Source organism: Eurosta solidaginis, chromosome 1 (genome assembly GCF_040869045.1).
Source record: "Eurosta solidaginis isolate ZX-2024a chromosome 1, ASM4086904v1, whole genome shotgun sequence".
Lineage (NCBI taxonomy): Eukaryota > Metazoa > Arthropoda > Insecta > Diptera > Tephritidae > Eurosta > Eurosta solidaginis.
Window position 1 is genome coordinate 396,069,504 of NC_090319.1, and position 13,828 is coordinate 396,083,331.

General features: G+C 35.7%; 1 protein-coding gene across 14 annotated transcripts in view; it reads right to left on the reverse strand.

The window, feature by feature from the left end:
* The window catches only part of Lrrk (Leucine-rich repeat kinase), a 255,882-nt gene that overhangs the window by 148,720 nt on the left and 93,334 nt on the right, over window positions 1-13,828 (reverse strand). For all 14 annotated transcript variants that reach the window (XM_067763702.1, XM_067763700.1, XM_067763698.1 and 11 more), the window contains 9 exons: window positions 12,480-12,929; window positions 10,385-10,653; window positions 10,030-10,290; window positions 7,733-7,891; window positions 7,379-7,664; window positions 7,012-7,319; window positions 6,506-6,953; window positions 5,154-5,668; window positions 4,938-5,055 (listed from right to left, as the gene is read on the reverse strand). In XM_067763702.1, the coding sequence (XP_067619803.1) occupies window positions 4,938-5,055; window positions 5,154-5,668; window positions 6,506-6,953; window positions 7,012-7,319; window positions 7,379-7,664; window positions 7,733-7,891; window positions 10,030-10,290; window positions 10,385-10,653; window positions 12,480-12,929 (2,814 nt within the window). The remainder of the gene's footprint in view (window positions 1-4,937; window positions 5,056-5,153; window positions 5,669-6,505; window positions 6,954-7,011; window positions 7,320-7,378; window positions 7,665-7,732; window positions 7,892-10,029; window positions 10,291-10,384; window positions 10,654-12,479; window positions 12,930-13,828) is intronic.

Genomic DNA, 13,828 nt, shown 5'->3' on the forward strand with positions numbered 1-13,828 from the left:
AACCTGGGAAACCAGCTAGCATAGAGATTCTCATCGTCCGATATCTCTCCTATCGCCAGTAGCCAAGACACTTGAAGCCATTCTGCTTCCATATTTCAATGCAAATCTGCGTCTGACTTCCGAAAACTAAATAGCAATACCACCGCGCTAAACGGGGTTAACACGCAAATAAATTACGGATTAAATCAAAAACCCCACCATAGGACAGTACTCGTTGCGCTAGACCTATCACAAGCTTTTGATACGGTCAACAACGACACGTTACTGCAAGACTTGGAAGGGTCCTTTCTTCCTCGAAGTCTCATAAGGTGGCCGCAAACTATCTGTCTAGTCAGCAAACATCGGTGCAATTCATGAACATACATATCGAAGCTACCTTAAACACCACAAGGAGTCACTATTGTGTCCTACGCCGATGCCTGCAAAGGCCCAGGCCACCACATCGATGAGCTTTGTAATAAAATAAACAGCTATCTCCCTGATCTCTGAAGTTTTTTCGCCTCGTGAAACCTGACATTGTCACCGACCAAATCATTGGCGACCTTATCTACAACATGGACACAGCAAATGTCGACCATATTGGACATTCACGTCGATGGCAATACGCTACCGACTGTTTTACACCCAAAAATCTTAGTTGGAGAGCATGCAACCGCAATTGTACCTAAAATCCAGAGCCGTAATAAAATCCTCAAATCTCTTACCGCCAGCACTTGGAGTAAAGACAAAGAAACGCTCATTACCACTTATAAAGCAATTGGCCGGCCGATTACATGCTACACGTCCCAGAAACGATCGCCAAGCCTAAAGGTTACTGACTCGAAGAAAATACAGACCTGCCAAAACACTGCCCTCAGAACCGCTACGGTGTGTATTCTTATATCCCCAGAACACCACCTGCACAATGAGGCGAGAGTACTCCCCATTAGGGAGAGAAATGAAAAAACTGAACAAACAGCTTCTATTGAATACCCAGAAACCTGGGAATACCAACAGACATCTGAATGAAGAGGCCACACCTCCCAGGGGCCTAAGAAGCCATTTCCGTAAGCATTATGAGGTAATACGGCACCTGAAAACACAGCCGTATGAAGCAAAAAAAGCACAAGCAGGTCCTGGGTGATATCCACAAACAGGCATCGGACCTCTATGCCATAAATTGTCCGACGAATCCGGTACTGAAAGAACAATACCCAGAACTCGCAGAAGAGGAACGCACTCTCCCTAGGGAAACGCGCGTCACTCTAACTCTATTTCGATCTGGGTACAGTAACACGTTAAACTCTTACCCATCCAGAATCAACCCTGACATACAAAATCTATGTCCTGCCTGCAATGTGTCCCCACATGACACCAACCATTCAATTGTAATGTGGAACCAACGTCTCTAGCACCCCTCTCACTATGGTCCACCCCTGTTGAAACTGCAAGTTTCCTCGGACTTCCGTTAGATTGCATTGATGACAATTTGTGATTGGTCGCACCTATTGCATGGGGCGAAGCACTGCTACAACAACAACCGATGTAAACATTACAAGCATATGTTTATCACTTGAGTCCCAGCGGGTTAGGCGGATTATAGATCCATTACTCAAACTTACCATAGACTTGACTTGACTTGGCAACTTAGCCTTGGTTATACTTCACTTAGCACATACGATCTGCATTGTACTTGATTTTTCCCAAAATAAAAAGAAAAACCGCAATAAACGTATTTGCTCTAAAATAAATGCCAAATCATTGTGGATAAAACAAGTGTGATATTTTATCCGTCAACTGTCTGACAGGATGTTCAAAATGGACTACGACAACAACATTACAACAATAACAACATGTTCAAGATGGCCACTTTTTAGCGTTTGGCAGCGTTTTGACAGGATGTTCAATATGGCGGCGCATAGGGCCGGCTATCTTTTTTATCTCGGACTTTGTGGCAGCGCACTGTCCTCAAGTGACCGGATGAAACCAGGCTAAACCTGTTCATTTCTTTTTTTTTTTTGTATTTTTTAATACATAATTTTTTATTTTTATTCCGATTTTTCTTTATGTTTTAATTTATAATTATTAATTATTATTATTATATATTATTATTATTATTAATTATTACATTATTATTTAATTATTAAGAAAATATAGAACCGTTTTTTTTCCACACAAACATCGAAAATGTTCGTTTAGTTGGAAATTGCTTCTGCATTGTTTAAGAATTATAGGTTTATAATGCCATGAAACTCGGCATGGAACATTCAAGTTTACTTCGTTCAAAAAAATGGCTTTGAAATCGATCCATTTAATAGTTTAACCATAAATATTACACCTAGCATTTCTCTACGACTAGGGAAGGAAGATTTATTAGTTTTAACCGATTAGTGTAAGGAGGAAGATTACACGAAGAGTCCCATTGAATATTTCTTAATGCGAAAAGTAAAAACAATTTTTGAATTAATTCTAGCCTATCCACATAAACTTGATAACGCGGATTCCAAATTGTCGATCCATATTCTAATATCGGCCTCACCAATGATGTAAGAAGGGTTTTTGTAACGTAAGGATCACTAAAATCCATCTGACCATCACTAAAATCCATCTGAGCATCTTTTCACAAATGCTAAAACTCTTCTCGCTTTATTGACTGTGGTATTAACAGGGGTTTAAACTAAGTTTGCAATTCATTGTAACTCCCAAGTCGACAAAAACATCAAGGCTTTGCAGAGTTTGGCCATTAATTGTGCAAGAAGCTGGCTGTACGTTCCCACGTGAAAAACACATGAATTTACATTTTTCTATGTTGAGCGGCATAAAGTTCGCATTACATCAAGTAACTAAACAACTTAAATCCGACTGGAGTACAGAACGTTCTTCAACCGACGCGTATGCCTTAAAAAGTTTTACGTCGTCGGCATACATACATTAAAATTTTAGAATATTTTATAGTTGTGGAAACATCGTTTATAAAGAGCAAAAACAGAATCGGACCAAGATAGCTGCCCTGAGATCCAGCGATTTACGCCAGGTTGAATACTTGGCTTCGAGTTTATAGACAAGTAATGAGTGGCATACTTTGTCGAGTGCTTTGATGAAATCAGTGTATATAACGTCGGTATGATCATTGTTTCTAAACCCATTAAAGACGTGAGTTGTAATGTAGAAATCAAAAATGTAAGGTGATTAGTAACGATTGCTTCGAAAAGCTTAGGGATAGCGGAGAGCTTTGCTGTTCCACGATAGTTTTCAATAGACGACTTGCTTCCTTTTTTATGGAATGGGATAAGAAAAGATTCCTTACAAGCCATCGGGAAAATGCCATTTTTTAAAGAGATGTTAAACAGATCAGTAAGGGGTTGGTAAATGTATTCCGCACATTTTTTAAGAAAACATGTTGGGGTCAAATCGGGACCGTGTTTGAAGGATTCTTTTAGAGTCTTTAGATGTAATAGAACATCTCAGGAAACAAATGTGTATATTGAGTCACTAGAATGGAGGTCTTATGGATAATTTGGAGGTGATGAAACAACCACAGCAGAGTAATTAGAGTGAAAGAATTGAGCGAAGAACTTTGCAATCTCTTGATTGTCGCTGGAAATGCTATTTCTAAACTTCATGGCAGAAGGAAACCTGTTAGTTCTGCGTTTAGAATTTAAGAAATCATAAATAGACTTCGGGTTGCAAGTACTGTTTCTTTTAATTTTACATATAAATTTTATAACACTTTTTATTAAGTTCAAAATACTTATAACGGAAAATAGTGTACTGTGTATAATCATAATGTAAACCGGTTTTCTTATATAATTTGAATAAAAGTGATTTTTTTATTTTTAAAGCTTTTAGCTCTTTAGTAAACCAGGCTTGCGCTGGTTCAATGTATCAGCATGTGGGTTTGGGCACATGTTTTTCAAATAAAGTATAAATGGTTTTATTCAAATGTAAAACGTTTTGCTCTACATCCTCTTTATATCGAAGCCACGTTATCTCAGAAAGTTCTTTATTTAAATTGTTAAAATTAGTTTTGGAAAAATTTAAAGCACCTGGTAGAAACACGTGTTCTGTTAGTGCAGCCGAGTTCGTTGCTTATGATTTCGTAAGTTAAGTAGGATGGTAAACGGCTTCTGGCAAAACAAGAGGTTCACACCGATTTATAGAGAATTTACAGATGTCGTCAACAAATGCTAAGTGTAACAATTTTCCATACTTATTCGGAAAGAATTTAATCTGATTAAGGCAAAGATCAGTAATTCCATCCAAAAAGGTATTGTTATGCACCTTGGATGGTACGGGGACAATATTGGGATCAACGGTGTTCCAAGATATATGTGGCAGGTTAAAGTCGCCTAATACAATCATTGAGTCCGTGGGCTTTATCATCGAATTGACTCTTTGTAACAGTGAAATATGGTGCTATACACTTATATATCAGAAGACGGTGGGATATAGCAAACGGCTAAGTAAATATGACCCCGGCCTAGTAAGATTCGGATGCATTTAAACTCGATGGAATTGAAGAATGTACAGCTAGCAAGACACCACCCCCTGTTCTATTTAAACGGTCATTTCTATAGGTCTGGTACTCACCGCACAAAATTTCGGAATTAAAAAAGTAGGTTTCAGCCATGTTTCGGTAAAAGCAATAATATTATAGTTACAGTGAATGGTTTTCAAATATAAGTCAGTGAATTTAGTATTTAATCCTCTAACGTTCTGATAGTAAATGCGTAAACAAGGTTTTAAATAAAGTTTTTTGTATCGGAACTTTGAGGAGGAATTTTTGCTACATTTTGAGTCATCTCAATAGTCTTGGGCACAAATTCGCGAACAAAGGCCCCGTGGATGATAGAGACACAGAATGAGACCACGATAGTCAATTAAAAATCAGGTGATCGGTTCTATTTGTAATTTTGACGTCTACGCGGAAGTTATCACACTTATCTAATGCTTCTTACTTGTATATTTCCTAGCCATTGCAATATCTCAACAAGTCCTTTGTGTCCATCGGTTATCTTCCATAGCACTAAATACAAGCTCCGTTTAGATAGAAAGTACTGATGTGTTGCATAATATCTACGATAAGAAACATAAACTTAAAATATAACACACTTTATTTCTGTTCATAAACAGCATGTATCTATGTATGTATATACAAGTATTATTCTACCCACTCTGTTTGACCGCCAAAGTCCCAAGTTCGAAAGGTTACTGGTCCATAAGAACCGGGCGCTTTCTTCCGTTTCTCACATATCCAAATGCCAATATCAACACCAACAGTCGATATGTTCCCAAATCGAGACCCTTTCGGAATATTTCGCACATGTCCCATCCGCTTTGCCCAGTTATTTTCCGATGCTCGTGTTTTTTGTGAACCACCACCCTGTCGCAACAGATCTAAAAGCGTGGTCTTACCAATACCTTGGACACCTACAACCATTAACTTCATGCGAGCATAGGTTACGGAATTTTCATAAATCGACTTCAAATAACCAATAATATCCATAGTTTTATATTTTTTACTTTCAATCATCGATTTAAGTGGCTCTTGCAACAAACACCCGCGTGTGTTCAAATTCCACAAACGTGAGAGAAGACCAATATGTGGTGGAAGATCAGTGATGTTCACATTGCCACTAATATTTAACACACTAAGACTGCTTAACTCGTGTAGCGAAGTAGGAATTTCCTAAAACGATTCAAAATCAATAATGATGTTATATGTTTAAATGCCTACTAGGGATGCCGAGCCCGGGATCCCGGTCTTTTGAAAAATTTTAAGCACAAAAACAAATTATTACAAGTTTTCGAATATTTTCAGCAGTTGGGCGTTTGAACATTTTATACTAAAATTTAAACCTTATATGTGCATAGTTGAAAATTCCCTAAGAATTCTAATTAAAAAGTTGAAACATTTTATGCAAATTTTTTGAACTTTGAACAAGTTCGCCTATAGTTTTAAATTCTAAATATGTTATACAAATATTATACATATATTTTTTTAAATTAACCAAAAGCATTTTGCATTAGAAAATATTGCTTCGTTCTGCAGTGTTTTGTTTTTTTAATTAAAGTAAGTCACTTAGCTACTTGTGAACGAAAGCAATGAAATACACAAAATATTTTATAGAAAAAAGCATATTCAATGAATTAAATTTTTTTTTGCGTTTTTTGCATAGGGCTTTCTTTAGAGTATGTACCTTATATTCTTTTATCAACAAATAGATATGTACAAATTAGTATGCCTGTATTCTTTGGTTTTGTTACTAAAGAAATAATTTCATTTTTAATTTAAAAAATTGTTTGCTTATTAATCAATTTGTAGTTGGGGAGTTTTACAAGCAGTTTTGATTCACTTTTTTTCAAGTTAAGCTGTTACAAAGTAGTGAATATCTAAATCCCGGGACGGATTCCGGCATTCGGGGATTGCAATACTGAGATTCCAAAAACACCAAGACTAAAAAAACCAAAAAAATTGGCATCCCTAATATTTACCAACTCAAATTATGGCAAAAGTGGTCCTTACTTTTAAGCAATTATTACTTATATCTAGCATAGATAAGTTTGGAAATATTAATTTCGACTTTGTCACACCAACAACACTCCAATCAGCATCATCGGACTCGTTAAAAAGTGTGGATATATCATCAGTGGAGAGTTGTATACGCGTAAAAAGATTATCGGCAAGTATAAGGGTGCGCAACGACTCCAACCTTAAATGACGACGATGCCGACAAACACTTTTCAGCACTGTGCTGCGAAATGAGGTTGCTTTTCCAGTTACAACCGGCTTAGAAAACGAAAGAGCTTCCTCGGCTTTATCATTGCAAATAATATCAACAAAACTGTAACAAAGCAAATGTGGATCAAAATCAGTGGTAATTCGAGGTAAACTTGGCCAACAAGAAATTTCATTGTGACTTAAATCGAGTTGTTTGAGTGTTGAGGGATAGCTCGTTACATGACCCATTGATCTAAAAGAATGCTTATAAAATATTAATAATTTAAAAAAAAAGATAAACATAAATTCACCTCAAACTGTTGTACGACATGTTGAGCCGAGTCAAATTTGCCGCCAAACAAGGTAGCGCAGCCGGTATGCTAGTAAACAGATTGTTCGCAATGTTTAGGCTATTTAAATTTGAGACGCCCTCCTCTTTTTTCGCTCTGTTCCATTTCATATCGTTATCAATTATTTCCAATGACTTTGACCAAATATTACAATGAATAAGCTGATGAAAACTTAAATTTCGAGGTTTTATATTACATATATCGGTGGAATCACTCCCCGAAAACGTTTCCAGTTCCAATTTGTCTAAGCTAAGCTGAGAGGTTGAGGTCTTCAAAAGACATATAATTCCCATATCAAATATTAAATACAACAAAATATAATATCTACCTGCATTGGTGGCACTGGCAAGTCTTTTAACAAATTGAAAGCTATATTCAATTCCCTCAATTTTGGCGTTTTCCACATGTCGAATGGCAACTCCTGCAATTTGTTGTTAGATATGTCGAATATTGTAAGCGATGGCAAGTGAAATATTTCTACAGGTATTGAAATTAGCCGATTATCCTGTATAAAAAGCTCTTCAAGGGCAGGACAACTATATGCACATTTGCTAAAAGATGTTTGTGAAGGCGTAGGCAAACTTGTGATTTTATTCTGTGCAATATTAAGATATCTATATTATCAAATATTAAAAAAGATTAAAATATCTATGACCCAACGCAAAACTTACAATATACTTACTTTAAGCTAACTAATTTAAAAATTTCCGATGGAAGGGTATTTAGATTATTGTGTGAGAGATCAATACGTGTTATAGCAGTAAGAGCAACATCATTGACCATGGGATGTCTCTGTAGTTTGGGATTCAATTGTAGCACACCATTAACCATCCAATTGATACTACGTAAAATACAATAATTAGATTAAGTTATATAAAAAGTTACACATTTAAAACATATGCTTAGACGCTGTTTACACACGAAAAGTTTTGATGCCGATTTTCGGCAATTTCCCCTGGAGTTATGTATCATATTTACAAACGTCGACTCTTTCCATGCAACAATTTGCTATTTAATTTTAATTCTTTCTAAACATTTTTTTCATTTATTGAATCTTTAGAAAACGTAGAAGCTTTTCATTTTACTGTTAATAGTTTCTAACATGTACTTAAATTTTCTCGGCTATATGTACACATGGCTCAACTATATGGTTGGCTCATCTCATCAGCTGATTTTATTTTTTTCATTTCACTGGATAAGGGTTTGTCAGAACAAAGGTACACTGAAAGAAATGGTGCTAGTAAAATCAACAAATCTGTTATGTTGTTCTTGACTTAACGGAGATTCGGTGAAATTGATTGAATTACGGTTAATTCGACAGAGTTCTTTGTTAAGCGAACAAATTAGTTTAGTCATTTAAGCAGAAGAGAAATTGTCGCTCTTAAGTTAACAAAATTCTGTAAAATTGACAGATTCCTAATCAATCTAACTGATTTTTTTTTAACACAACTGATCTCACTGGTTATTTTAACAGCTATCAACAGTCAATACATGAACAAATTTCAAAGAGAATTTTACTCTCACTGCTTTCTCTACTTTGTACTTGTTAAAAAACACCAAAATAAGAAAACCACCAAATCGAAAAAACACACAAAATGGGAAAACAACAGAAAACTAGTTTTTCAGTAATCAATACAAAACGAAAAACCCTTTTTTGAATTTAATGTGCAAAAATTTTTGGGGTACAATTTTGCAACTTCTCCTTCAAGCGAAATGCAAAATTGCGCCCTCTTGTTGCACAATTTTTGTTTGAACGAACAGCATTTTTCCAAAGTTCGTAACATTTTGTTCAAGTTTTTACGAATTTTCACTCACGCGGACGTATCTATTAAGATAATAAGAAACATCCTTTTTTAATGTTGATGTTTCCGACAACATAAAAGTTTGAGTTGTTTTGGAATCGTTTCAACTTAAAGTGTTACGAAAATTAAACTTGCCGAATTACATGTAAAGTTACTCCAGTGGTGAATTACCTTCCTGCGATTTGATTCTTTACTTTTCTATAACTTACAAGTTCTCTATTTAAAATGTTATGTCAAACATTTATACTAAAAGTTTTGTTCGAAACAATCAAGTGTGGTAACTACATGCGAGAGAGGAAATTGAGAATGAGCTGAGCTGCAACTGAAAGAATTGAGAATCAGTTTTGTGACTACTATTTTCATTTCTATTTGCAAAGCTAACTATAAATTTAAAAAATTATAAAATATAAAATTTGGTGAAAGTGTGTTTAATAAAAAAAAATGATGTGCGCCCAATTGAAGTTCAGTTAGTAAGTGGCACTGTGGTGTGACGGTAGCGTGCTCCCGCCTACCACACAGAATGCCCTCGGTTCGCACCCCGGGCAAAGCAACATCAAAATTTTAGAAATAAGGTTTTTCAATTAGTAAAAAATTTTTCTTAGCGGAGTCGTCCCTCGGCAGTGTTTGGCAAGCACTCCGAGTGTATTTCTGCCATGAAAAGCTCTCCGTGAAAACTCATCTGCCTCGCAGATGCCTTTCGGAGTCGGCATAAAACAAGTAGGTCCCGTCCCGCCAATTTGTAGGAAAAATTAAAAAGGAGCACGATGCAAATTGGGAGAGAAGCTCGGCCTTAGATCTCTTCGGAGGTTATCGCCCTTACATTTATTTTTTTTTGTCGCATCAACTTTTTTTGTTCATTTGACTACTACAACGGTCAATTACGAATCAACGATTTGTGCGCAGTTGATTCAACATCTTGTCGCGATGGATAAAAATTGACAGAAATTTCGATTGAATTGACCCGTATTTCGGTTGATTTTACTAGTCTTTTTCTTTTAGTGTATGTTGTTGCTGTAAAGATGAGACAACCATAGGTACATATGTATATTGCGCCAAGAATTTATTTATTTATTATTATTAAAGATCGACACTCGCAATTAAAGGGTTTATATGATGTAAACGGTTATCTGTTTCACTAGCTTTTAGGCTTCTATGGATCATATTATTTTTCACTCACCGCACGAATGACAGCTGAACATTTGAATTGTTATGCCAATCAATAATAGTTGGTGTATTAGGAAACATTTCGCTATATGAAATATTATTTATTGATGGTGAAAACATATTTACTTCAACTGGTGTTGGCAGACATTTTTTGTTAATTTTATAATCTGAATCAGGATGAACTCGCTTTGCTAACAATCTGCTTAAAATTGCCTCATCGTTGGAAACTACGGCAACACCCAACGCACTACCATTATCATCACGAGCACCATACCTTAACATGAAATATTAAAACATATATTTGGACTATTATGTATTCTTGATTATACATATACATAGTATTTACATATTTTACTAACAAAACTTACTTCAACAGCAGTTCCAGTATCGGAAGAGATCGTTGCTTGCATGCCTCTGCAATAGGTATATTACTTAGTCCATAAATTCCTTCAGTACACTTTGGATCATTATGATCCTCCACCGGCTTAGCCATAATATTTGGATCGGCTCCATGTTGCAGTAGTAAGGATGCAACATCCACAAATCCACCTCGAACTGCTGCCAGGAGCGCAGTTTCGCGAGCTGCTCCACATAGCAAGTTCAAATTTACAGGACATTTTTCGCATTCGTTGACTTCCTACAAAAAGAAAATTGAATAAAAATGTATCTGAAAAAATTTAAATATCGTCGATATCTTTGCAAAACCATCTATCGACAAATTGCAAAATCACCCAAATACCACCATGTGGCAAACTTGAGATTGCTTAGACCTGAGCTTAGGACATCCAGCTCCATCCAAAAAATATCATAACTTTCATATTTGAATATCAATTTTGTAAAATAACGGTTAAATGCAAATTCGACTCCAAAATTGCATTTGAGCTCTTTCACTACCGGTAAGTTTTTGTGCGCTCCTGCAAAATTCATGTGGCGTCAGATAGACGGTTTTGCCATTGGTCGATAGATGGCATCGACGATATGTATTGTGCAAATATTCGCCTTCTGTTTCACATAAACAAAAAAAATACAAGGCGCAATAATCTCCAGAGAGATTTTAGGCCGAGTTTTTCTTCCAATTATCGTCGTGCTCCTTTTAATTTTTCTTACAAATTGGCGAGACGGGGCCTACATGATTTACGTGACTCCAATCGGCATCTGCAAGGCAGATGAATTTTCACTGGGAATTTGATGACAGAAATATACTAGTAGTGTTTGCCAAATCAGAAAGAAAAATTGTACCTAATTGAAAAACCTTTTTTTTTTTTAATTTTGGTGTTACTTTGCCTGCGACTTGAACCCAGAACCATCGGTGTGGTAGGCGAATTACGCTACTATCAAACCACGGAGACCTCACATATCCTGGCAAAATTCAGGCTAGTGCTCTAGAGCACCATTAAATTGTTGTTGTTATATGTAGATAGCAAATGGTAATTTTTATGCTTTACTAAACGCGCGGCTCCGCCTGTCTACAATCACTCTACAAAATCAAAGTTTTAATTGCCCAAACGGACAGACATTGAATTTTATAGATATAAGAAGAAGATATATAGGGCTGAATTGTTTTCCCGCCTGGAAATATGCGCAAAGTATTAATTTCTTTTATTTTTTAGTTGTTTATTGTGTAAAGACTTTAAACAATTAAGCACAAATGCATATTGTAAAAGCTGCAAATCTTCATAAATATGGGAACGTTACATTTCAAGATGACGTTTTACATGTGAATGCTTGCAAGGGTTTACTTGGTAAGAAAAAACCTAGAGCTTAAGCGAAATATTATAAGGTCTTGGGTGAAAATGAAAGATGTTTATCCAAAACTGTATGGCATTTGCAAAGAATTTTGCCCTTTAGTTGGTACTCCGGTAACTGCTTAGAGCATTTTTCATCTAGAAACGCAATGACTTAGCCACAAAAAGTTTTTAAAATCTTTTGTTTTTGCTGCTTGTATATATGTAGATGGATTTTAAAAATTCCATATATAAGGATGCGTTTGTGTGGCACTGCTCCAGTACAGCTTGATTACCTGCGAGTTCAACAATTTTGCAGAACGCCAGGCAACCTGGTACAAGAGTTTCAATTTAGGAGTGATAAATAAGGGGGAAACACGTTTTTTAGAAATTAAAACATCAAAAGTTCCAATAAAACTTACGACGAACTAATAATACTTAAAACAAAACAGAATTAGATATAGTAGATATGGGCGAATCCAAAATTAGGTGTATCACCAACCGAAAACTGGTGAGACTTTATTTCTATCACTTCGCATTAAAGGTTAGATATTTGTATGATAGATTTCCCTTGAAATATGATTTTTAAAAGAGGCTTTTTCGGTATTTATTCTCTGTTATTTTGTTTTTTAGATTTTTATTTGTCATTGGAAAAAGTAGAAGAAACTTTGGAAAATGGAGTTTTTATATATTGATCATACGCTTATCCCTGTGTCGCATTCAAGACTTTAAGACTTACTTTTATTAAATTTTCTCCTTCGCTAGATATATGTAATTTAGACATAATTGCTTGAATGCCAAATGAAATACGTTTGCGTGTAGGCGTAATAGGGGTGCTACAACTACTACTATTTCCATTTATGATTTCCTCATTAATAGCATCCCGTAATGAACTGTCGCTGCCTCCAATTCCAATGCACAAGGTTTTGTGGCATTTCACCCGCCAATTAAGTAGTACATTTACTAAAGATTTGTTACCCAAGATGCTGGAAATGTAAAGGCTTGTTTGCCCAGTCACATCAAGTGCATTTGGATCGAATGGCAACCTCCACTCCCATTCACCATTTTCGTCGCGGTATGCGTTATATAAATAATCTGGATATTTGTAATATATAAGTAACTCAAGCAATGGAATGTGGCCGTTAATGCAGGCGGCATGAAGGGGCAGCCAATGTTCCACGGTTGGTTGCTAAAAAAGATCAATTTCACAATTACTTACACTTCAACTATTACAACATTAAAACATTACATTAACATTAAGGCCGCGGCACAATGATATTTTTCATATAACTAGATGCGTTTAACACAAGCTTTTGCATTCCAATAACATCGCCACAATCAACCAAGATGTTGCGTTTGTAAATATGAAGGAACTTCAGACTTGGCAATTGAAGTTTATTTCGCCTTCCCCATTCACGTAAAAAGTTTGGCGAAGCACTGTTATAAGCATTCTCACTATACAAGAAATATACTTGCTAACGTACATATGTTAGACAAGTTACCAACGATTGGGTAAAATAATTTTACTTGCAAATTGTGAAAGCACCTTAGCCAAATCAAATGTCAAATTCTTTTCCTTATGCATTGCTTGCAACAAAAGTAGCAAGTTGGCAACTTTTTCATGTCAGATGGCGCCAGTGTCGCTCAATCTACCGTTCTCCAAATAAAAATACGTACAATCTACTCAAAATGCATATGATTGAGTTAAACGCATCTATATGAAAAACTGCTTATGTGACGAGGCTAATATAGTGTTCATGCTCATTTTTAGCATTTTCGAAATAGGATTCAAAGAAGTGTTGGGGCCTCATTCTGCAACTAGATTCGAATGGAAATGCCATTCGAAAGCTGTAAAATTATAGATATGTACATATATTAGTTCTGCGAAACAAATTTGTTTCGAATGAAGTTACTTAATAAGGCCCCGGGCCAATTTTGCAAAGTTTGAATCATATGTTTTTTTTCACCAACTTTCGAATCATGTGATTTTTCTTAACATAATAATTCTTAATTTATTATTGATTTGCTTTATTTCAATAATAAGCAACAAAAATAAAATCTCAAACGATTGCCGCCCTTCCCGTGAAT